This window comes from Mauremys mutica, chromosome 3 (assembly GCF_020497125.1).
Source record: "Mauremys mutica isolate MM-2020 ecotype Southern chromosome 3, ASM2049712v1, whole genome shotgun sequence".
NCBI classification, from domain to species: Eukaryota; Metazoa; Chordata; order Testudines; family Geoemydidae; genus Mauremys; species Mauremys mutica.
This window is the reverse complement of record NC_059074.1, coordinates 105,272,010-105,298,663: the sequence shown is the minus strand read 5'-3', so window position 1 is coordinate 105,298,663 and position 26,654 is coordinate 105,272,010. Positions and strand designations below refer to the sequence as shown.

Below are 26,654 nucleotides of genomic sequence, written 5' to 3'. Positions count from 1 at the left end.
ATGAGAATGCACATGTCACTTACATCAGCACACTGGGATACAATGACCTTTAATATTCTGTGCTGGTAATGACTTGTCTATCTACCCTTCAGGTCCAAGAACCTGTCACTAGTGTGGGATAGTATGGCCAGCCAATCAAAACACAGAACACTAGAAAGATCCAAACAAGACAGCTGACTATTATAAATAAGAGATCATAAAGATCCTGCTACCTCATCCTAGTGGAAAAAGACTTTGAATTAATGAGCCATTATTCTCTTCTCATTAATCTCATGCTGAAAATTGTAATGAGGACAGGAAATGGCACAAACTTAATTCTTTCTTCTTAGTGTCAGTGGAATGGAATCACACGGCCTGCTGCAGCACAGGGAAAAGAACACTTCAAATGCAAACAATTTGTCACTGAAATAAGAGTTACTCTTCTTCATATAAAAGCCAGTGACAGAATTCATTTTTTTAAACCAATCTTATGAAAGACATTCAAAATAAAATCTCTTTCCACATTATCTTCCACTGCCAATGATGTCGAAATAAAATTAGGAACCTCAGGGCATATCAACATGCAGAGCCGACTCAAAGAATGGCATATAAAAATACTGATTGCCGTTGTCTGATAATCTGCACCTGAAGGGCACACTCATAAGATGAGGCTGGCACGAGAGGTCAGATTCAGACTGTTGGTGGGAAGAAGCCTGTCAACCCTGAGTTTGTCCCTTTGTGAATCTGGGTATAGTCCATATAGCTGCTATTATACATATTGATAAAAGATGGTCCAGTCCAAAAAGGCGGCAAATTTTACCCCAAACTGGTTAAAATAAAATTCTCACGTCTGCAGGATTACGTTTAATTTAAATATCTACAGCTCTCTTTAGCCGCAGTAGTTTAGTTAAAGCTAGTGAGGTCTCTGTCAACCCTATGGCTGAAACTAAGTAGCTGGCAATCCTTAAAAAAAAAAAATCTTTCAAGTGACGGTTCTCTAAATAGGCTGGGGATCTGGGAAGCATGAAAGCGTTTTTGTGCATTTGGGTAATTTTAAATTATTTGAGTCTTACTTATTAAAGTCATTATGCTATAGCTCACATAGACATTATGGGCCTGATGCAGAAATTAGTGGGTGAGGTTCCATCACCCATGTTATGCAGGAGGTCAAACAGATGATCAAAATGGTATCTTCTGGCTATAAAACTGATTTCAGACTGTCCTTAAATATTTTCTTGAGCAAGAGGCAAAAAAGGCAAAAGCTGAAAAAAATCCACTAAAACCTATGTTCTCTGCCACTTGTGTGTGTACACACACGCACACTACAGTACATTCCTTTATGTTTTTGCATCATTGCAAGATTATCCTGCATTACAATGAGACAACACCGAAAATTTAAAAAAAAGAGAGCATGCACAAAGTCAGCATCAATGTTGTAAAAAATACATAAAAAGCAGTGACAGGAAAACAGTTCAAGCTTCTAAGCTTTGGGGTTTAGGATCCTAAAGTTGGATGGTGACATCCTCATTCCATTGAAGTCAACTGGAGTTTTGCCATTAGTATCCACAGGGCCAGGATTTCGCTGTTGATGCTTACCCAGATATACAGTGGCTTCCACCAAAATCCATATTCCTCGCCTAGAGGCTCACCTCTTTCCTAACAAACTAAATGGGTGAGCCACAGCAATTCCTTGGGATGTGCTCTGCTCCACCTGCAACATCTTTATGGGATTTCTTACCCGATTTGTGTCCCCCCCCCCCCCACCTGAGCTTCCGTTTCTTTTTATCTCCCTCTTCCTGGTGCCGCCCTCTCGCTTGTAACACACAGTACCTGCTTAGTCAAATCCACAATACACCCATGTTTACACAGGAAATCCACTCCCAAAAAGCTATTTTGTGATTTTGATCATTTAAGCAAGGTGAATATGTGCACCCCCCCCGTGTGCTTCCCACCTGTATTGATATTTGCAACATGCTGTAGGCTACAAGTCCTTCCCTGTGTGCTCCACCCTGCTTCCACCTGTTCACCCTAGGGACTCCTCTCATCCATGAGGGGATGCCCTTTGTCTTCCCCTCCCCACTGCCCCAATGCTGTTCCTCTGTGGCGCTCCCTCTCTTTCCCCTTGATGCCTCCTCTCCAGCAGAGAATTTTCCCTGCTCTCTTTCCTAGCATTTCCTCTCCCCTTCGCCTCTTGCTCCATGTATCTGATCCTCTCCTTTTGCTTCACATCACCCACCTCTGAAACATAAATGCTTCTGGTGTGGAACACAACAGCTGTTTACCACAGTGCAGTTTAGGAGAAGAAGCATGTCTAACTGAAACTTAATAGAGTGTATGTTAGCTGGGCGTCACACACTTATGCAATCTGGAATTTTGGATGCTTGCCACAGCTAACATCCCTATTACATATAAAGCAGACAAGCAATAGAATACAGAAGACAATACAAGAACATTTTCATTTACATAACGTCCACCAAAATCTGAGTTGCCATCACAGAAGTGTAACGGCCCTTGTGGGAGAGACAGACTTGAACAAACTAGTTAATCTACTATACAACCTAAAGCAACAGAATTCATATTGGCTATCATAATTGAAGAGCTCTGAAACTGTCACCCATCTGGAAATAGTTTCTAAGGTTAACTGCTTTGCTATGCCCCTTAAAAAAAAAAAATCTATATTTAAATACAGACAGAGTCCACCCGGCTAGCAGCTCAACACCACTGTCAAGATGAAAGAACATTAGGCACATAATGTTCTGTTGCTCAGAGGGTAGCAGTACTGTACAAAGGAAAAGGTGAGGAAAGAGCAACAAAGAAAACATACATCACAATATTAAAATGTGTCAGTCTGTGGACAAGGCCAAAAGAAATAACCAGGATGTCCTTAATCTCCAGAGGAACTTCTTTAAGACATTTCTAATTGTTTTCCTACCTCCAAAAAAAACCTCTTCTTTATTTGTACTGTGTGTACCAGGGATAACTGACTCCAGCTAACTCTGTTCTTAAGGAATCTGGTGACACACACAACTCCCAAAGGGCCCTTCATTATAAGACAACCAGTATCCTTTATGTATTTATTGCCTATTTTACTTGCAGCTATTAAGTTTCTTCAGTGTTTCTTCAAAAGCACAAGAGCTGAGAGTTAAGAGATTATTAGCTGAAGCAGAGTGTGAATGTGTGATAAGGGTCAGCAAATCCATCCTTATTGGTGCACCTACTGACCTTAGCTAAAAGATTTCCTGCACATGCCCAGCAACTTGGTCAAATCTAAACCAGTTTTCACTATAACAATGGAAAGCACTGCTCCCCAGTTAGAGCGATTCCCATGACAATCTCTTTCTCCATCCCTTGACTGTCCAGATTGCAAGCTCTTTTGGGAAGGAACTGTCTCTTAATATTTGTCTAGCACAATGGGGCCAGATGTTGATTGGGACCATAACATTCTCTGCCATGCATTCACCTAGTACAATTCAATCAAACATTAACATTTCCATTATGTGAAAAGATTCTACAATCTGTCATGCATCTGTTGGAAGAAATTACTGCGATCTTAAGAGTTCATTCACTATTAACCATATTGTACAACACAAACATTTGCCATCACCACCTCCAGGGTTAGAGCCAGGGACATATGTAGTGGGAATCTGGACTCACAGCAATAAAGGAATGAAAAACTCTTTCTGGTTAAGTCTCTTGTTTTGACACTTCAAACATTCTTCGCTCCCTGACCCTGCATGATGAGCTGGATGAATTCTATGCTAATTTGTCCACTGTGTAAGCAAACCTGGGGCCATACAATCAAAAACGGCTCTGTGAGGAGACAAAAGGGGATGAGTTGTATTTCCAATTATTACAGGCTGAGTTTTAAAGGTTAGTCCTGTGTTTTGGGACTGCATTCAGCTTTAGCAGCAATGCAAACAGTCTTAAATCTTAGCAGATCTAAAGGATGACTATTAAAATAAACAGAATTGTTTAAACACCACATTTGCCATGCATTGTGCATTTACACTCACTGGGCCTTAGTGTGTTCAACAATAAAAAAGCATTACTTTCCTAAGCAAACAAGGATTAAAATCAACCAAACATGCAGTGTACTTTCTGTGCATTAGGAAATGGCTTGTTTTATGTGCCGCTATTAAGCTTTTTCAGTCCGTAAAATGGGGAAGTTTAATATCCCCATTAAGGCTCAAAGAAATTCAACATCACACAGAATCTGTGGCAGAGTCCAGAATTAACACAGATCTCCCATGCCCCTTCCCTGTGCCTTAACCATAGAAACATCCTCTCTCTCCTAAAAGCGTACAGACCTATCCCCACCATCTCTCCTCCACCCTGAGAAGTGGCTGGCTAGCCCACATGCTATTAAAGGCTGTGATTCTGCCCGGCAGCCTGGGAAGGCACTTGCAGCTGAGTCATGCTCAGAGGAGGAGTGTGCTAAATCCAGAGGAAGAGAAGAGAAGATGGAGGTGGACAGCTGCAGACCTGGTTGAAATGACTCTGAAAAGAGTTACAAACTAGGGGAAGTAAAGGGCTAAGAACTGAGAGGCAGGGTCCACAACCAAACCTCAGGTGAATCACAGCTGTTTTAAAGGGAACTAAACAAGGAACATATATTTTTAAACTGCTCTACAGATGAATATCAACAAGGGCTATGAAAAAAAATGGTCTGGGGCCACGAGTGGCCTGCAGACTGTATGACACGGAGCCTGCAGGGTACAGTGCACTGTATTTCTGTGATGCCGGTCTACATCTGACAAACTGCAAAACATTTGCCTTTCATCATTGAGAATTATGAACAATAGCTGATAAACTGTTCGCCAGGGAGAAGTATTCCTAATGGTCTTATGGAAAATTCTCACAGGCTGAAACGGATGGCAATGATATAAAAATAATCATATTCCTTGTGTTACATGGATTTCTGTGCCCATCAATGAGTCTCCTTCCATCTTACTTCTAAATTCTGGAATGGGTCATTCCTTCAACAATTATCACTTGTGACACTAAACTTTTCCAACCAGGATTAAACACTATCCCCCTCTGCTCCCAGGAATGATAGCCTGTAGGACAGGTGAGGCCCACTCTTAATGAAACTTCTCTGGAGATTCATCTACACTGCTGATGCTAACAACAATTCAGCTGCGCTGGGGCTAGTAGTGTTAGGAGCCCTAATGTAGATGGCATTTGTGGCTCCAGTAGCTTTTTCACCATTGTGGTGATTAGTAGGGCTCTACCAAATTCACGGTCCATTTTGGTCAATTTCACGGTCATAGGATTTTTAAAAAAATCTGTATAGCATAGGTTAAAAATATACAGAAGACCAGATTTCACGTTTTCATGATCCATGATACATTTTTCACGGCCATGAATTTGGTAGGGCCCTAATGATTAGATATGCTCTGATAGCAGTAGGAGGTTTATAAAAAGATCAAGGCCCCTTATTTGTAACTAAATTCTAAGTCATCATTTATTAATCATTCAGTACCTACTGTCATGTTCAACATTATTCAGTGGGAAAATGTGTTTACATTTAGGATCACTGCTACTTTTGCCCTTCCCCCCCACCCCTTTGCATTCCCTTCCCTCAGGCAATTTCCAATTCCCACTTGCTCTTCCTATCCTCTTACTCATCCCATCTGCTAAGTCAGTACTGATGTTTAAATTGTCACCTTTAGGCTTTAGAGTCAAAACCCCAGTGACATCAATAGGCAGTACAGGAGTTCACGCATCTGAGATGCATTTTTTCAGGCTATCTGCATACTCAGGCAGACAACACTGCATACGTTTACAAATGGTTCTCACTAGAAGATTATATTTGCAACCATAAGGGCTACAAACTTTTTTAAAAAAATAATTAAAGTTGAGATTCTGCAGAATCTGAATATTTCTGCAGCCTGCTTGGCACTGGATCCAGCCTGCAAACTGGGTGTTTGAAACCACCAGGCACACTAATCAGCATGTCTGTGGTGCTGCTGGCGTCTCCCTGCCAGTGGATCAATGACTTGCTTCGATTTACTATCAAGACAGTGACCATGTAATTGCAGAGCGGCATGGGGCAGTTCTCTATCCAGCACTCAGATGGAGGAAGAAGGCACAAGAGCACTAGCACCAGGTAGGTGGTGGTAAGCAAAACAATTTGCTTCATGCTCTTAACATTACTTTGTCATAAAGTGTAGCTAACTATGAGTGAATGTACACAGGATACATTCATAGTCTTATCATTTTTTGCTATTGCTGCAGTGGATTCAACACCCAGAGAAAATACCCTCGAACAAAAGCAATGCTAAATTCAGCCTAAAGTTGCAGGCAGTGTTAACTGGATTCTACGGTGCTACCATCTTCTTACATGCAAAGGGGCACATATCAAGTGACTTGCAAACAAATTACGTCAATTTCAAATCACTGATTTAAATCATGATTGAAATCACCTTTTGTCAAAATCATTGATTTTTAATTCAGGTAGGAATGTTGTACAACCAATTTGAAAATTTGTGCTACTGCAACTTTATAGATTAAAATCTAGAATGAACTGAATTATAAATGCTGGGTTTTTAAAATGCCACCACAGGTAGAGTGTCTTATTTTATTTTATAAGGTTTCAGTATTTTGCTTATGGCAAATTGAGGACCTAATCCTGGAGACATGTAAGCAGCTTCATAAACTTTACTCTCATCAACAGTCTCATTGACTTAAATAGGACTACTCGTGTTTAGAGTTAAGCATGCGTAAGGAGCATTATGGGAGGAGCGCCCCATAAATATCTGCAGAACAATCTTATTATTATCCTTCAAAACCCTTCCTTTTCCACCATGCGTACAAAAACCACTGGTGTGCTGAGACCACTGCCTATCATACTGAGCAACAGTGTCTCACTGTTTCCTCATATTCCCCCATCTGCTTTTTAGTATCCATTGTTGTCTCGGTTTACACTAGATTGTAAGATCTTTGTGGCAGGGCCTTTTTGTTCTGTGCTTGTACAGTACCTGGCACAAAGGGCCAAAATTTTCAAGTTGGTCTCCTAGGCCCATATTTGGGTCCCTAAGATTTTTAACAGGACCCAAGTGTCTTAGGAGCACGATAGGGTGACCATATGTCCCGATTTTATAGGGACAGTCCCGATTTTCGGGGCTTTTTCTTATATAGGCTCCTATTACCCGCCACCCCCATCCCAATTTTTTACACTTGCTGTCTGATCACCCTAGCACACGAGACCCACTGACTTCAAACTGTAAACCTGAGAGGGAATATAGCCTGGTTAAAGCATTTCAGCTTTCTTGATTTCTAGAAGTTCAGTATTGGTAGGGTTAGTTGCAAATATAGCACAGGCTATTTGCTTATCAATTCTGGGTTTAGCTTTGTGTTATTCTCAAAGTAAGGATGGTATTTCTGATCACAGAGAGAAAAAGAGGACCACCTCTGCCCCCCAAATAGTTAATAGTCCATTTACCAGGGATTTGGGAGATCCAGGTTCAAGACCCTGCTATGGCTGATTCAGAGAGACTTGAATCTGGATCCCCCAAAGCCAAGGTAAGTGCTCTCTTCACTTGCTTACTGACTATTCTTGGGTCTCTCTTGCTCTGATTTGTCATGAAAAATGTCAAGGGGTCTCTGGTCCATTCCAAAGCAGAATAGGAAAAATTCTTGAAATCTCCAAAAAAAGTTTAGAAAGAAGGGGAAACTGTTCCCCACTAAGTTCTCGAGATGAGGCCCTGAATTTGTCATTTTCAGCATACATGAGCATTCTAAACGTGAAACTTCTTAGCCGAAAAAACATTCAGTATTCTAAAAATCTAAAGTTGTACTATAAATTAGGAAACTAAGTAAAGAAAAAAATTCAAAATATCAACTTTAGCAATGTAACAATATGAAATAGGAAGAAAGTAAAGACACCAACATGTAATTTAAAAAAAATCTGATTTAAGTTTAAAAATAAAATCTATTTAAACAATAAAACAAATAAGGATCAGCTCTCTCTGCCCACTCTCTCCAAGTGGAAGGAAACTATCCAGAATGAGGAAGGAGAAGAATGAAACGATAAAAAATTAACAACATTCAAACATAAAGGAAGGACCAAACTACATTCCAGTCTCAGGACTCTCCAGATGTATGGACCATCCATGCAATTAGTGGGATGTCAGATCTCCGCAGTGCTGGAAATCTGGTGATAATCATGCAAATAATCCCATGAAAGACCACAACTCATGTTGTTGAGTGGAGACAGTGTGCATATGGTACAGAAGGCAATACAGTCCCTCCTTGAGAGCTTAACAAGCTATTATTGCTTTTCAGGACATAGACCTCTGTCACATGAGAAGCTGGAGGAGGATATCAGAGACGGAAAGGGAAGTTCTTTCTGAACTAGTCTGCTATCTGCTTTTGTCCAACGCTCCAAGAACTACAGAAAAATTCACATACATACCTCAGAGGTCAACTACCTTTGATGCTAACTTCCTGCTCCTCACTGAGCAGGCTTCCTGAAGCTCACACATCAGTCTGAAAAAATGAACATTGGAATGAAATGGACCATGGCAGAAAGAACACACTGAGAAAAGGCTAGACACACAGGAACTGATTATAGTTTGAGTAAGCAATGCTGGGTAGGATAATGTGAGGCCAAGATGTAATTGTCTTTCTTATCCACTAATCGGAAAGGTTGTGCCTTCATCAGAGTTTACCCTGAATACTACAAAATGTTGTCACTTTTTGACATTAGCTTTTCTTTTGCCTTTAGTCCTGAAATCCTTTCCTCCTCAAACATTTCTGCAAAAATCAGAGCCCCTTTGCTGAATGCATCACTCCAAACTTGGAGAAATCTCTCCAGCAATGGGAAAAAATCCAGACAATATATAGGCAGGGCATGTTCTTGTAGGTACTGGAGGATACACACTATCATAGCAATTGCATCATTTCTATTTGCTGCAGGGGAATGACAGTCTATTTCATATAGCAAGGGAAAAAAATAAAATGTGTGTGAAATCTACTGCAGAGGACACTTTCAGGTCTGTTCTCTTCGTACACCTATGCAACTCTCTTGTCCTACTTAATGGATTGGGTCCATAGGGAATGATACTTATCAAGTATTATCCCGCTACTGGATACATGTTCTTTGAAAAGAGTTTCCCACTCCAACACCGATGAGATCTTTATACATTTTTGGAAAATGTTAAGACTAGCGATAGAGATTAGACAAGTTTAAAGGACCACTGCTACACTCAGGCAAGGTTTATTTTTTAAAATTCTATCTATCACTAAAATCATATCATGTACCTTTGATCAAGCAAATTTAAAAAATAATCTGGCAGCAACTATCGGTCTTAGTAGCCAGCAACAATGATGGAGGAAGAGTCACTTTTCCCTTAACATACTTTATCATCTTATAGCTAGCACTGGCAATACCCAGTTTAGTTTTATTTGAGATGTTGGGGGGGGGGGGTGACCTAACAAAACTCACTAGAAGGAAGTATCATGGTTAGAGGAGGGGGATGGGAGTCCGGGCTCATGAGTTCTGACTTTATCACAAATTGCTTAGGCCACATTTTAAAAAAATATTCACTAAATGGGATGCCCAACATGAAATACCAAAGGGCCTGATTTCTGTTGGTGTTCAGCACTAGTAAATTGAGTTGACATGAACTCACCCTCTCAAAAATCAGGGCCTAGGTGTCTCTTTTCTGAGCACCAAAATTAGCGGACACATCTGCAAATTTGGGGATATCCTCTCTATGTTCCAGTTTACACATCTCTAAACTGTGAAGTTTAGTAAATACGTGTTTTTAAAGCATTCGGAGAACCTTTGCTGAGCAATTAATGCATACAATATTATTCACAGGGTCCTACCAAAAATCACAGTCCATTTTGGTCAATTTCATGGTCATGAGATTTTAAAAATCATAAATTTCATGATTTCAGCTATTGAAATTTGAAATTTCATGGTGTTGTAATTGTAGAGGTCCTGACCCTAAAAGGAGCTGTAGGGGGAGTGGGGGGGGGTCGCAAAGTTATTGGAGGGGGGGTTGAGGTACTTCTACTCTTACTTCAGCGCTGCTGCTGGCGGTGGCACTGCCTTCAGAGCTGGGCAGCTGGAGAGCAGCAGCAGCTGGCTAGGATCCCAGCTTTGAAGGCAGAGCCAATGCCCACAGCAGCACAGAAGGAAGGATAGCATGGTATGATATGGTATTGCCTCCTCTACTTCAGCTCTGCAAGCAGCAGCGCAGGGCACCTGGACAACAGCTGCCATTCTCCAGCCACCCAGCTCTGAAGGCAGTGCAGAAGTAAGGGTGGCAATACCGCAACCCCCCTAAAATAACCTTTTGATCCCTCTGCAATTCCTCTTTGGGTCAGGACACCCAATTTGAGAAACGCCGGTCTCCCCTGTGAAATCTGTATAGTATAGGGTAAAAGCACACAAAAGACCAGATTTCACAGTCTGTGACGTGTTTTTCATGGCCGGGAATTTGGTAGGGCCCTAATTATTCATTATGCTAACATAACACACACCGATCCATCTCCTACCTGTCACTGTAAAAACTGAGGGTTAGATTCTCAGCTGATGTGAATCAGTGTAGTTCCACTGACCACAATGGAGCTGTGCCAATTTAAACCATCTGAGAACCTGAGCATACATGTCTTCCCCCAGTGCCTCACTTCACTCTGGGGTGGGGCACTACTGAGACACAAGTTCCATGTAATGGTTCAGAGCAAGGTCAGCAGTGACACTTCCATGGGTTGGCAGGAGGCAATAAGCCATTAAGTACTATACCCAGCCATTCTTGGAGAGAAGAAAAGTTAGATGAAAGGGACTTGACAGTCGAGTAGTGAAAAACTTGGGGGTTGTGGAAATATACCTTAGAGGTCTGAGGAAATCACTTTGGGGCGGGGGAAAGAATAATATTTTCTAATGCAAAATGGCCCGACCAAGGTAGAAGTCTCCAAAGTACTGAGGGGTAAATTTTCGGTAAGGTGGCTTTGCCTTTTTATGCGCACAAAAATCTGCCCCAGCATTAACCCTCTTTAGCTATCACCAATGAAGGTTAAAGATCGCAATTAGAAGAACTACAGCAGCTAATGCAGAAATGTAGTAAACTCATTCTGGTTCCTTCCTTTACAGGGGTGCTGGAATGATTTTTATAGTGGGGGTGCTAAGAGCCATTGAACCAAACTTCAAACCCTGTAGATAATGGAATCCACTTCAATCCAGGGGGTGCTGCGGCACCCCCATCACCCCTAGTTCCAGCACCTATGGACCTTTTACTCCACGGTATTGCTCACAGACCTCAGTAAGGGCCCATTTCCTGTTTCAGTTCAGTTATTGTTAATAGACCATTGAACATGACTAGAAATTAGACACATAATAGAGAAGATGGGATAGCTCAGGTGTTTGGCAATAGGATATAGAGCTTTTCACCTTGAAGATGCCAAAAGGAATCTAGCTCAGCTGAGTAGCAACTAACAGTCATTAGAATCAGAGGGCTGGCTGCTGGGCTATATGAAGTTATTAGGGTTGCCAGTTTTGGTTGGATGTATTCCTGGAGGTTTCATCACATGACATAATCCTTAATTAAAAGATTAATCTTTAATTCCTGGAGACTCCAGGCCAATTCTGGAGGGTTGGCAACCCTTTATCTTAGGCCACTTTCTACTGGACAGATGTGGCCATTAAAAATTGTCCTTCCATTTTATCTATTTAGATATTCATAAAGCCCCCATCTGACAATGCATTTATCTTCACAACTCCACCTGTGAGTTAGGGAAGCAATATTATCTTCATTTTACAGATGGAGAACCAACTCACACAGAGGTTAGGTGATACGTCCAAGGCTGCGTAGGAAGACATGGCAAAACTGGGAACCAAACTCAGATCATCTTTACCCCAAGCCCGCCTGCCTTTCTATTTGATACCCTCGTTGGACAGAATGGGCATGTAGCCCTTCCCACCTCCCCTTGGGACAGAGCTGAGCCACACTGACAGAGTAGTGTGAGAAAACCCATGTACACGTTCAGCAGGGAAATTAAAGGCCTCAGTGTCCGGAGCTGGGTATTTTTGTTAGGAAGGAAGACATTACAATTGCTGTCCCTCAACTGGGTTAATTTTCACCGTGGTTTTCACGGATTTAACCCCATAAATCCTATTAATGTCAAGGGGAGCTGAATGGCTACATCTCCCTACTTTGTACTGGGAAGATGAACCCGAATGGGTCTCACTTAAGCTAAGTAAAGCCGTGACATTCAAGGCTGCCTCTCCTTCCTTAACTGTCCAAACACTGCTGAACATAGCTAGCCTGTGGGGCAAAATACACCTCAGGTGTCGCCCTGTGAAATAGGTATTTCGTCCGGGAAGTGCTGAGGCTGCCTTGGAAGCAGCCATGATACAAAAGCTGCAGCAGACCTCACTCATTTGTTGAAAAGGCCTCAGGAAACTATTTGATCTAACATGCCATATGTTCAATAATACACAGGCTCAACCCAACAGGGTGAGCTAAGAATAGAGCAGCAGGTGTACATCAGAATTGCCTTCACTATGTTGGAATCAGGCAGATCCTTAACGTTCTTTTAATGTATTTTTTGTACACTCAGTTTCCTTTGTTTTTTTTAAGAGTAATCTTAAAGCCAACTGGAGAGCATCCCCTCGGCAATGTCCAATCAGATCGCTAGACTCTTTGGGGCCAACGTGAATCATCTGGCTCACTGGATTTGCTATAGTTAGGGCCCTACCAAATTCACGGTCCATTTTGGTCAATTTCACGATCAGAGGATTGAAAAAATTGTTAATTTCATGATTTCAGCTAGTTGAATGTGAAATTCCTCAGTGTTGTAATTGTAGGGGTCCTGACCCAGAAAGGAGTTGCGAGGGGGGGGGGGGGGAGGTGTCACAAGGTTATTGTAAGCGGGGTTGCGGTATTGCTACCCTTACTTCTGCGCCGCTGCTGCTGGCGGCGCGATGCTGCCTTCAGAGCTGGGCAGCTGGAGCGTGGTGGCTGCTCACCGGGAGCCCAACTCTGAAGGCAGTGCCACCGCTAGCAGTAGCATAGAAGTAAGGATGGCAAGGTATAGTATTGTGATGTGAAAAAAAAAACACTACAGTGAACACACTATGCCAAAGATGGGAAGATAAAGGGCCAGACTTACTCCTACTTCAGCCATGGTGCAAAGCAGGTCACCTGAAAATTACTCAGGTGTGGTGGAGTTCTCAGCTGGCATGAAGCTGGCTCCTACCCCAGCTGTCCCCTGCCCTCCATTCTGACACAGGCTGCATGTCTGGATGGAAGAGAGTGTGCATGGGATGAAGCAGAGCAAGATGCACTCTGCCAGTTCTGTACTGACATATGGTTCCACAGGGATCGTATCCAACTGTCATAAATCAGAGCAACCTCTAGGCTGCTTTAGTTTATCCCCGGGCACTCAATGAATTATAGAGGCATAACTGGATCTGCGATCCCCCAACTCTCCACATACACTTGCCGAGTGCATCTTGGAAGATTAACAAATCTGTTCCCAGATTCCCAGTGTTCCCAGTACTTGGCATTTGAAGTTATTAGAGTTGGTTGGAAATTCTGACAATACTGATGCATTGAAATTGAAACATTTTGTGGAGATGGTTTGTTTTTTAACAAATTTGCAATGGAAATGTACCTGTTTTCCTGCCAGCGTGCCCACCTGGCTCTTTGGGAGCTCACCTAGCAGGATGGCAACCCTTTATCTTAGGCCACTTTCTAAGGCTTTTGATACTGTCTCATATGATCTTCTCATAAACTAGGGAAATACAACCTAGCTGGAGCTACAACAAGGTGGCTGCATAACTGGTTGGAAAACCAGTGCCAGAGAGTAGTCATCAGTTGTTCACAGTCAAGCTGAAAGGACATATTGAGTGGATCCCGCAGGGATCGGTCCTGGGTCCAGTTTCTTCACTAATCTTCATAAATGATTTAGATAATGGCATAGAGAGTATATTTATAAAGTTTGAGGATCATAACAAGCTGGAGAGGGTTGCAAGTGCTTTGGAGGATAGGATTAAAATTCAAAATGATCTGGACAGACTGGAAAATGATCTGAAATAAATTAGGATGAAAAATAAGGACAAATGCAAAGTACTCCACTTCGGAAGGAACAATCAGTTGCACACATACAAAATGGGAAATGACGGCTTAAGAAGGAGTACTGCAGAAAGGGATATGGGGATCAGAGTGGATCACAAACTAAATATGAGTCAACAATGTAGCACTGTTGCAAAAAAAAAAAAAAGCAAACATTATTCTGGGATATATTAGCAGGAGTGTTGTAAGCAAGACACGAGAAGTAACTCTTACACTCTACTCCATGCTGATAAGGCCTCAGTTGGAGTATGGTGTCCAGTTCTGGGTGCCACATTTCAGGATAGATGTGGACAAACTGGAGAAAGGCCAGAGAAGAGCAACAAAAATGATTAGAGATAGAAAACATGACCTACGAGGGAAGAGTGAAAAAATTGTGTATGTGTGAGACATAAAAACATTTTTCAAATAAATGAAAATAAAGACATAAAAGGTTGGTACATGGAGGAGGGAAAAGAATTGTTCTTCTAAACCTCTGAGGGTAGGACAAGAAGCAATGACTTAAATTGCAGCAAGGGAGCTTTAGGTTGGACATTAGGAAAAACACTGTCAGGGTGGTTAAGCACTGGAACAAATTGCCTAAGGAGGTTGTGGAATCTCCATCACTGCAAGTTTTTAAGAACAGGTTAGACAGACACCTGTCAGGGATGGTCTAGTTATTACGTAGCCCTGCAATCATGGCAGGACGACTGGGCTAGATGACTTGTTGAGGTCCCTTCCAATCCTACACATCTATGATTCTACGACAGGAAGCCAACATCCTGGAAGCCCTGAGAGCCCCAGCTCCTAAGCTCCCATCTCAGGCTCCTCTGAAACTCAGCTAGTGGACCGCCACCGAGTGGGGCTCTAAAGGCTCCCAGAATTTTGGCTCCCTTTCAGCCTATCAGGTGATCTGATGAGGAGCCAGGAACCTGGAAGCGCCCTGAGAGCCATGTTCCAAATCTCCAAGGCTCTCAGGTTAGCCAGGACTCAGAGTGCTTCCAGACACTTGGTTCCTCCACAGCTCACCAGGCAGTCTGACAGGGAGTCAGAACCTGGAAGCCCTGGTTGCTCCAGCTCCCAGCTCAGCCAGGGCAGACCTGCAGATTCCCAACTGCCCTTCAGCTCACCAGTCCGACTGAAGAGGAAGTAGTTGGAAGAGCTAGCTCCCAAACTCCTAGGCTTGTAGCTCCTCAGTAGTCTGGGTTCCCAGGGTCCACGGCTCCAGGGCAGTCCACCAGGCTGACTGCCCCAGAGCTGGGACGCCATTCCCTTTCATGGGAGATTGTGAAATGTTTGAATTTTATTCCAAATCAGAATGAAATCAGATTTCAAAATATCAAAATCCTCCACAAAATGGAATTCCTTTCCCCACCCCACTGTACCCTATGCCAGACAATCCACATATACCTCCAAAAGATGACTGTAAGAGGAAAAAACCATGTCCTCAGAATCAATTGCAAGCACCATGCCACTGACAGTGAATTCTGAAGGTAAGATCAGAGGTTTAGGGTGCAAGATGGCACACAAAGGGGGTCTATACTAGGCTTCTTTCTGAAAAAACTGCTCCCTCTGCTACAGCTCCAGTCACTTGGCAGTGCTAGTGCAGGAAAGGCTCCCATGGCTGCTGCTACCTGTTTTAAAACCATTCTGTTTATCCCTGTTCTGAGCAAGTTTCAATGATGTGGTAGTAAAAGCACTGGTGGCTGCCAGAGCCTTGTCTAGCCTAGCAGTCCTGATGTCGCTAGCACCCGTGCAACTGCACCTGGGATAACAAGGCAGTGAGATCTGTCAGGAAAAAAAAAGTCTAGTGTAGACAAGGTAAAAGCTTAGACTTGCTAAGGAACCCTAAAGCAACTTATGAACTAAAACTCGAACTGAAACGAAAGACCATGGATTTCAAACCTAAAAAGTGACCATTTGGAAATAATATCCTTTTCTCAATCTCAATTTACTGCTTAGCTAACAATGAGAGTTCACTGCCACTTTATAATACGGAAGACTGAATAACTAAAATAATAATACTTAGCTCTTATACAGCATTTTTCATCAGGAGATCTCAAGGGGCTTTACAAAGGAAGTCAGTATCTTTATCCTTGCTTTTACAGATGGAGAAACTGAGGCACAAAACGATGCAGTGACTTGCCCAAGGTCACTCAGCAGGCCAGTGGCAAAACCAACACTAGGTTTCCTGAGTCCCAACACACTGTTCTATCCCTAAGACCACACTGCCTGTCCCAATGATTGCTAATTTCCAGTACACACTGAATGATCCAGATTTAACAACACAGTATATGAGACTGAAAGGAGCAGTGAGAATAAGCAGGCTTCCATCAGAGTGTCATCCTGCCACAGTCCAGCCTTCCTTTCTCACTGAACATCAGTAATATACTTCTGTCCATTTCCGACCGTTTTTGTAGGCTTTGCCAAAACCCATGACATCACATGATCCAAGACATTTATGTTTCCTTACCGCAGCTGATATGGAGGGATCTTGGTAGCAGCAGCATCAGAAGATTCCAAAGTTTCTGTATGAGTAAAGGAAAGAATAAGAATGTTAAAAGGAGACAATGTATTCAGGATCTAGAGACTCTACATTTCCACAGTTTTGAATTATTGTTCCCAAACCTGGCTCCTATCAATCAATTAATCAATCAGTTAATTTACAACTTACAATTTCAAAAAATTCTCTGTGAGCCTGACCCTGTGTGAGGTATTGCGTGCTTTTCTTATTGTAGGGAACCCTTCTAGATGTAAGCATGGTGACATATACAGGACCCCGGAACAGGATAGTCTATCTACAAACTTGCTCCAAAATAACAGCAGCTGTGGATTACAAATGACTTCATTATTGCAGTCCAAATCTGTGTGTGGACACTGTTCCAAAATCAGCATCCACCTGGACTTGCAACAAAATAACTAAACTGGTTTTAGGATATTGACTTAGTTACATTGGTGCAAGTTTATGTATAGATTAGGACTGTCAATTAATCGCTGTTAACTCATGCGATTAACTCAAAAAAGTAACTGCGATTAATAGCACTATTAAACAATACAATACCAACAAATTTATTAAATATTTTTGGATTTTTTTCCCTCTACATTTTCAAATATATTGATTTCTATTACAACACAGAACACAAAGCGTACAGTGCTCACTTTACATTATTTTTATTACAAATATTTGCATTGTAAAAAACAAAAGAAACAGTATTTTTCAATTCCCCTCATACAAGTATTGTAATGCACTCTACCGTGAAAGTGTAACATACAAGTGTAGATTTTTTTTGTTACATAACTGCACTCAAAAACAAAACAATGTAAAACTTTAGAGCCTACAAGTCCACTCAGTCCTACTTCTTGTTCAGCCAATCGCTAAGACAAACAAGTTTGTTTACATTTATGGGAGACACTGCTGCCTGCTTCTTATTTACCAATGTCACCTGAAAGCGAGAACAGGCATTGCAGGGTATTTACGTGCCAGCTATGCTAAACGTTTATATGCCCCTTCATGCTTCGGTCACCATTCTGGAGGACGATTCCATGCTTATGATGTTCGTTTAAAAAACAGTGCATTAATTAAATTTGTGACTGAACTCCTTGGGAGATTACTGTTTTACGCACATTCCCTGTTGTTTTACGCACACTCTGCCATATATTTCATGTTATGGCAGTCTCGGATGATGACCCAGCACATGTTGCTTGATTTACGAACAGTGTCACTGCAGATTTGACAAAACACAAAGAAGGTACCAATGTGAGATTTCTAAAAATAGCTACAGCACTGACCCAAGGTTTAAAGAATCTGAAGTGCCGTCCAAAATCTGAGTGGGACGAGGTGTGGAGCATGCTTTCAGAAGTCTTAAAAGAGCAACACCCTGATGCAGAAACTACAGAACCAGAACCACCCCCTCCTTCCCCCCCTCAAAAAAAATCAACCTTCTGCTGGTGGCATCTGACTCAGATGATGAAAATGAGCATGCATCTGTCCGCTCTGCTTTGGATTGTTATCGAGCAGAACCTGTCATCACCATGGATGCATATCCCCTGGAATGGTGGTTGAAGCATGAAGGGACATATGAATCTTTAGTGCATCTGGCACGTAGATATCTTGCCATGCGAACACCCATTCTCACTTTCAGGTGACATTGTAAACAAGAAGCGGGCACCATTATCTCCCGCAAATGTAACCAAACTTGTTTGTCTGAGCGATTGGCTGAAGTAGCACTGAGTAGACTCGTAGGCTCTAAAGTTTTACATTGTTTTATTTTTGAATGCAGTTTTTTTGTACATAATATGACATTTGTAAGTTCAACTTTCATGATAAAGAGATTGCATTACAGTACTTGTATTAGGTGAATTGAAATATACTATTTCTTTTGTTTTTTCAGTGAAAATATTTGTATTCACAAATAAATAGAAAGTGAACACTATACACTTTGTATTCTGTGTTGTAATGGAAATAATATTTGAAAATGTAGAAAACATCCCAAAAATATTTAAATAAATGGTATTCTATTATTGTTTAATTGCGCAATTAATTGTGATTCATTTTTTAAAATCGCTGGACATCCCTAGTATAGATCAACCCCAGCACTGATTTACATTGCTTGAACTCTCTCTCTTGAGTAACAGCCTCTCTGAAAATTTGTGTGCAGCTCATTACACTTGGTTTATTTTCACTAATACAGGCACTCATTTTATTAGATAGTTAACAACAAGATATGTGCAGTGAGGTGCTCTCAGAACTAACCTCTTAGCATAAATTAGTGGTTGAGAAGTCACAGTACAAAAAAATTGCATTGTAACAAAATGCACATTCATCAAAAGACACCTTATGTATGTGGTCACTGAGAACTAAGAAAAAATACTTTCCATGTATTGTACTTGGTATACCACCCAACCAGCCTTATCCTTGTATGGAAGATACATATTTTTAAAGAATTCAGTGTTATATTAGACGGAATGGTTGCATGTTATTAAAACAAGCAGTAGTTCTGCAATCATCTTGTTTGCTCAGCATCTCTATCACTGGCACTTTTGAATGGTAAAATATTACTTCTCTTTCCAGTGAAAGAACTTAAGGGTCTACCAGATCTTACTCTCAAAGAAAGGTGTTAATAATTCCAGTGTAATCACCAAACACCCAGTTCCCTTCATATAAATACTAAAATAGCCATAAAATAGGCTTTTGGTGGTTTGAGTCTGAGAAGGGAAAAAAGCTACATATCAAGTGAAAAATAAATGAATAGCTGTTTATACACATATTTATACTGCTCCAATCACAGTAGTGTCTAGGCACCAATATGGAAAGGTGGATTTCCTCTGAAATCACTGGGCTGTAGCAAAGCACGGTTTGGCCACGCAGGGCAACCTGTACTTTTAAAAACGACATCAGATGACTGAATCACAGCATATACAGTTGAGGGATAACAATAAGTTACCTGCCAGTGAAACATAAGTTTATTCATTTTTTATTCTCTCTAGTTTTAACATATCATGTGATTCACTGCAATTAGAATGCACCTGAACACGAGATGATGAATCACTGAAAATAGTAAAAGCAAAAGCTTTTTGTGTTAAAAAAAGAAGGGCGGGGGGGGGGGGGAACATTAGCTTGACACCTGTGAGAGATGAGTAATTCCTCTACCCAGAAGTACTGCAACCTCAACAGCTGTCCTCATTAAGTCATTATACCTCCTTTTCAAATTTAATTAGCAGTTGTAACACCCTTTCATATGTTAATAGCTAACCCTATACAATCTATGCCAGTGGTTCTCAAACTTTTTTTTTTTACTGGTGATCCCCTTCACATATCAAGCCTCTGAGTGCAACCCCCCTTATAAATTAAAAACAACTCTTTATATATTTAACACCATTATAAATGCTGGATGCAAAGCACGGTTTGAGGTGGAGGCTGACAGCTTGTAACCCACCATGTAATAGCCTCATGACCCCCTGAGGGGTCCTGACCCCATTTGAGAACCCCTGGTCTATGCCCAGTTGGCGTTGGACCATGTAAGCTCCCCAGTGTTATGTCAACCAGGCAGTTTGGGTCATTCCCTTCCTAACAGTTGTAAGTGAGCCTGACAAAAGAATTTACTTACCTGGCAACTAAGGTAAATGCAATTAAGGTATTTCAATAAAACCACTGGTGCTACAAATGCAAGGAAACTGCCTGCAGTGGGCTCACATCAGCCTTCCAGCAGTGGTGAACCACTGAGTCATACACCTGCAAGCTCATATATGTTCCTCGAAAAATATATAATTAAATACAATCCTACTTAAGACTGTCTGCGCCCTGGCTGGAAAAGAAAACATTGCAAACAACTCGGTTTCCCTGACCTATTGGAGCTCACGCTGAAGGGCAACAAATCGATAGCAATGTGTGCATAAGCGCCTCCAAAGTGGGGGGGAAGGGGAATCCTTTAGCACAGGTCTGGCTTAGGGGTATCTTTAAATCAATGGGAGAAAGGACCCAAGAAATGGTAGGTAGAGATTTCCCAGGCACGGCGCGTGCACAATGGGAAACGCTGCAAATGCATTACCAGCGTACCCATAATGGGAGCCGGGCAAAGCAGGGGGCTGGCTGCTCTCTGGCGCGGGGGCTGGGGCATGCACCGGGAGAAAGCGCCAGGGGGCAGGTGCCCGCTTCCTTACCAATGGCCCAGCCGCAGCTCTCCTTGATCGCTTTGTGTTTGTTCCCCGACGCTTCCTTCTGCAGCTTCCTCAGGATTTCTTCCATCTTGGCTCCCCGAGGGACCCTGCGCTCCGCGGCACGGAGACGCGGCTGCGGAGGGCAGAGCAGAGCGGCTGTCGCCCCGTGCCCGGCTCTAAGCGGGGACGGCGCGCAGCACCCTGCCCCGGGCGCGCTGCTGCTGCTGCTGCTGTTGATGAATCACGCTCAGCTCCATGACGGAGACACGTCCGCTTGTGCCGCTGCCTCCTCCCCCGCGGGCAGGTCCCTGCGGCGCAGCCGGGCTCCGGCAGGCGGCGGGAGGTGTCGCTGCTGCCGCTAGGAGGCCGAATCCTCAGCGCCTGCCTGCAGCCGGGCTCCCCAGGCCGGAGAGGCCCCGGGAAAGGCTGGCCGAGGCGTTCCTAGCCCGGGAAGGGGCTGGACGGGGGAGGGAGCGCGAGCGCGCTTGGCTGGTCTCAGGAGCAGAGCACAGATGTGCCCGGGCTTTCCCGCCAGTGCACACCTGCTCTCGCCACTGCAAACTTATGTTCCTGTAACTACGTGGCTCAGGGGCGGGGGAGAGAGCCGGCTCTGTTGCACAGCCCAGGGCCTGCGGCTATCACAGCCCACAGCATAGCCGCTCCCACGGTGAACTGTCACTCCACGTAATGCTGTTCCCTAAGCCCAAGGCAATCGCCTCCTCTTGCCAGCCCTGGGTGCGCAGGCAGCGCTGAAACGCTCTCCGAAGCGACCTGGCGATTACAGGGCACTAAACCCCCGGCCTGTTTTCATTGTGCAGTTAGGGCCTCATCCTGCTGCCTTTGGTGTCGGTGGTCAAAATCTCACCGTCTTCAGTGGGATCAGGAGCAAGCCCTAAATACTAACAATTCCCTGTTGTGTTCCGAATTAGTTTAAAGGAATAGTGTCAATCTTGAAACCATACGTTGTAAATGAAGCATAAAAGTGGCCACATTGGGTCAGAGCAATGGTCCATCTAGCCCAGTATCCTGTCTCCAACAGCAGCCAATGCCAAGTGCTTCAGGTGGAGTGTACAGAACAAAGCAGTTTTAGAGTGATCCACTACTGTCTTCTCCTCCCAGCTTCTGACAGTCACACACTTAGGTCACCCAAACATGGGGTTGCATCCCTAACTGTCCTGGCTAATAGCTGTCAGTTGATGGACCTATACGCCATGAACTTATCTAGTCCTTTTTATAACCCAGTTTTATTTTTGGCCATCATAACATCCCATGGCAATGAGTTCCACATGTTAATTGTGTGTTGAGTGAAAAAGTACTTCCTTATGTTTGTTTTAAACCTTCTGCCTATTAATTTCATTGGGTGACTCCTGATTCTGTACTGTGAAAAGGTGTAAATAACACTTCTCTAGTCACTTTTTCCGCACTGTTCATTATTGTATAGATTTCTATCATATCTATCTCCTTTCTAAGATGAACAATGCTAACCTTTTCACTCTCTCCTCATATGGAAGCCATTCCATACCTTTGATTTTTTTTCTGCCCTTCTCTGAACCTTTTCCAGTTTGACTACAGTATATTGTTTTTGAGATGAGGCAACCAGAACTGGACACAGTTTTCAAGGTGTGGGCATAACATGTATTTATATAGTGGCATGATATTTTCTGTCTTATTTTCTATCCCTTTCCTAGTAGTTGCTAACATTCTGTTAGACTTTTTGACTAATGCTGTGCCCTGAGCTGAAGTTTTCAAAGAACTATCCACAGCATGTGTAGTTATGTTCCTTATCAAGTTCTTTCACCACCAAAAATCAATCCAATGGTCTGATAACTGCTGATGCTCTTTGTTTACTTTGTGCTTTTTTTCTTTGTTTGACTATGAAAATGAATAAGGACCATTTCAATTTGTTTATAATCAGTTTCACTGTCACATATGTAGTGCTCCAAAATTTGGGCTTGAAGCATTGCAAAACAATGTTTCAGAAATCCATTGTTTCCATTGGACACCTTTTAAAAGTTGTGTAAATATTTATCTTGGTTTTAGATTTTTAAAAGGTTGGTTTTATAGCATTTACTTTGGAGCCATATTTAGGTTACCCTGTCTCTTTAAAATAATGAATAATAATAATTAAGTAATACCTATTTCTTATATAACACTTGTTTTCTGTGACTATGTTCTGTACTTGCAAGAGTCTGAATTATTAGATAACAATTATTGTTTTTTCACTCTAACTACTCTGAGCCTATAAACACTCTAACTACTCTGAGCCTATAAACATCTCTCAGTGATGTAAGCCACTTTCCCAGCTTCCTGCATTATAGCAACACACCAGCATTGCTATAATTCAGATAGCATCAAGACATCTGTTTTAGAGGACTTAGATTTCATCTGTAAATTGATGTTTTTAGTAGGATTTCTTTGAAATTTGGTGTGCCTCGGAGGGTGCAGTATAAGGTTAAAGATGCAGATTCAGAGACATTTAACCCCCGCATTCCCCCCAAAAGCCATTTTTCAAAAATGTTTCTAGATAGAGTTTATTTTTTTGCCTAGAGCTAAATATCAAACTAGTTAAGTCCCAGGCAGACTGCGAAGAGCTACAAAAGAATCTCACAAAACTGGGTGACTGGGCAGATGAAATTCAATATTGATAAATGCAAAGTAATACACATTGGAAACCATAATCCTAACTATACTTATAAAATGATAGGGTCTAAATTAGCTGTTACCACTCAAGAAAGAGATCTTGGAGTCATTGTGGATAGTTCTCTGAAAACATCCACTCTATGTGCAGTGGCAGTCAAAAAAGCAAACAGAATCATAGATTATTAGTGTTGGAAGGGACCTCAGAAGGTCATTTAGTCCAGCCCCCTGCTCAAAGCAGGACCAATCCCCAACTATGTGGCCCCCTCAAGGATTGAGCTCACAACCCTGGGTTTAGCAGGTCAATACTCAAACCATTGAGCTATCCCTCCCTCCAAGGTTGGGAATTGTTAAGAAAGGGATAGATAATAAGACAGAAAATATTATATTGCCTCTATATAAATCCATGGTACGCCCACACCTTGAATACTGCATGCGGATGTGGTTGCCCCATCTCAAAAAAGATATAGTGGAATTGGAAAAGGTTCAGAAAAGAGCAACAAAAACGATTAGGGATATGGAACAGCTTCCATATGAGGAGAGATTAATAAGACTGAGACTTTTCAGCTTGGAAAAGAGACGACTAAGGGAGGATATGATAGAAGTCTATAAAATCATGACTGGTGTGGAGAAAGTAAATAAGAAAGTGTTATTTACTCCTGCTGATAACACACAAACTAGGGGTTGCCAAATGAAATTAATAGGCATCAGATTTAAAACAAACAAAAGGAAGTATTTCTTCATACAACGCACAGTCAGTCTATGGAACTCCTTGCCAGAGGATGTTGTGAAGGCCAAGACAATAACGGTTCAAAAAAGAACTAGATAAGTTAATTGAGGATAGGTCCATCATGGCTATTAGCCAGGAGGGGCAGGGATGGTGTCCCTAGCTTCTGTTTGCCAGAAGCAGGGAATGGGCGACAGGGATCAATCACTTGATGATTACCTGTTCTGTTCATTCCCTCTGGGGCACCTGGCAGTGGCCACTGTCGGAAGATAGGATACTGGGCTAGATGGACCTTTGGTCTGACCCATTATGCACATTCGCATGTTTTTATGATGAAATGCAGCTCAATATGGTCTCAATCTGTCAAGTTTTACATAAGGTAATGCATGGCATCCATTTCAATTTGGATCTCTCAAAGATTTAAACAATATACACATTTTTACACTGCTCATGAAAAAACAGCTAAAAGGTTTCCGTTCCCACCATTTTATACACATAAAGCTTGGCTCTTGTAAGTGCTCTAAAATCCAAATGGTTAATCAAATTGCTCTGAAATGTGGAGTCCCTTATAAAGGCATAGGGTAGCATTAGTGATCCAAATTTGGGATCATTTGAGGGGTTCCTGAGTTATAGGCCCCCTGAAAAACTCATTACCTTCTGCTCCACCTGGAGAACTTCCTCCTGTTCATTAGCTCCTCTGGTAACTCAGGAGCTGGCTTTTTAAGCCCCTGTTCTCCCTGAATAGCCCTGCCCCCTGGCTCAGGGTTAGTGGGTGCTAAAGAGCATAGGGATCAAAGCCTCATTAAGAAGCACTCAGCCTTGCCTAGCAGGCTGCTAGGCTCAGCACATGCAGGGCCGGTGCAAGGATGTTTCGTGCCCTAGGCGGAAATTCCACCTTGCGCTCACCCCCCCGCATCTCCGCCCTGAGGTGCCCCCCCCCCGCGGCAGCTCTCCCCCTCAACCCTGAGGTGCCCCCCTTGCGGCAGGTCCCCGCCCTGAGGCACCCCCCCGCCCCAGCTCACCCCTGCTCCGCCTCCACCCCGAGCACACCGTCGCTACTTCACTTCTCCCGCCTCCCAGGCTTGCGGCGCCTAAGCTGATTGGCGTGGCAAGCCTGGGAGGTGGGAGAAGTGAAGCAGCCACGGCGTGCTCGGGAGGAGGCGGGGCAGGGGTGAGCTGGGGCGCGGAGTTCCCCTGCATGCCGCCCCCCCCCTTACTTGCTGCAGGCAGCCCTCCCCGCGCTCCCCTGCCCCAGCTCCAGCTCCCTCCACCTAAATGCTGGCGGCGACCGGGGCAACCGAAGATCCGGCTGCCATGGTCACTGCCGAAGAAAATGGCGCCCCCCAAATCCTAGCACCCTAGGCGAACGCCTAGGTCACCTACATGGTTGCACCGGCCCTGAGCACATGGCTCTCCAAACAAACAGTCCACACTATATACTTCTGTAAAGCAGCAAGCACACAACAAACAAACAAACTTAAGGACAATAAACTCACTCCCCAAGGATCATACAGTCACTCTTTTACATGGAAGGTTCCCCTGTTAGGTGCTCCTGTTCACTAGCCATTGAATAGAAACCATTTCAGACACTGGTTCCATTCCATGGGACTACTACTCCCTTCTGTGAGTTGGCTAGAAGGGCTGAGACAGCATAATGCAGGGCAGTAAATTGTGCCCTGTAAAGAAATGCAGTAATTTACTTCACATCTGGAATGAGGTTACCAGGGCCAAGGCTTATCCCATTCCCTGCCTTTCTACGCTCACCTGTTCAGTGGAAGGAGGAGCATGCATGCAGCATCTACTTACCCCCTACATATCGAAACCCAAGATCTGGGGAGGCCATGCACCTGTGGCTGCAGTCTGGCTTTAAATAAGTGTTTTAAGTGCAAAGTGAAGGGATTTATGGGTATTTAAGATATGGATAATTATTTCTACCATTCATAAATTCATTAATAAGCCCAGCCTCTTTAGCGTCGATCCTCCCCCACACTTCCAAAACCCCCTGACAGCCACCCAAAACCATCCTCATGCTGCCTTCCTCTCCCCTTACAATTACCCTGGTTCTTCATTTTGAAAATGTATTCAGCCTGCTAGTGGCTGTAACGAAGGGTTCAAAGTTCATTAGACTAACTGTATTATTTGTTTTTGGAAGCGCTGGCACCCACAATTGTCCTCATCATCGCAGAAATAAAAGAAAACACATTTTCTACCTCACAACGGGTATGATCCGGAAAGGGACTTATAATGCTCAGTGTCACAGCACCTAACTTTTAGGTGCCTAGAAAATTATAGGAACAACACTAAGATCTACAAAGCCTGAGTTAGGTGCTTAGGCTCCTATACAATGAATGGGGAGAAATAGGCACCTTAGACCATAATCCTAGATGGGGAACCACCTAAGATAGCCAGTGAGAGATGCTGACCAGCATGGGCTACTCCTGAGGGCATTCTGTGCCGAAAAATTAAAAATTCTGTGTACAATATTTTAAAATTCTGCAAATTTTATTTGTCAAATAAATGTGGAGGCTCCTGCATGGCATTGGGGAGCACAGGCCACTGGCTGCACAGAGATGGGAGATCATTCTGGGACA

At 42.9% G+C, this 26,654-nt stretch overlaps 1 protein-coding gene across 4 annotated transcripts in view; it reads right to left on the bottom strand.

The window, feature by feature from the left end:
* The window catches only part of ARFGEF3 (ARFGEF family member 3), a 119,835-nt gene extending 98,901 nt beyond the window's left edge, over positions 1-20,934 (bottom strand). For all 4 annotated transcript variants that reach the window (XM_045010877.1, XM_045010878.1, XM_045010879.1 and 1 more), the window contains exons 1-2: positions 20,703-20,934; positions 16,516-16,570 (exon numbers count right to left, since the gene is read on the bottom strand). In XM_045010877.1, the coding sequence (XP_044866812.1) occupies positions 16,516-16,570; positions 20,703-20,787 (140 nt within the window). In that variant the 5' untranslated portion in view covers positions 20,788-20,934. The remainder of the gene's footprint in view (positions 1-16,515; positions 16,571-20,702) is intronic.
* Between the last annotated feature and the right edge of the window lie 5,720 nt (positions 20,935-26,654).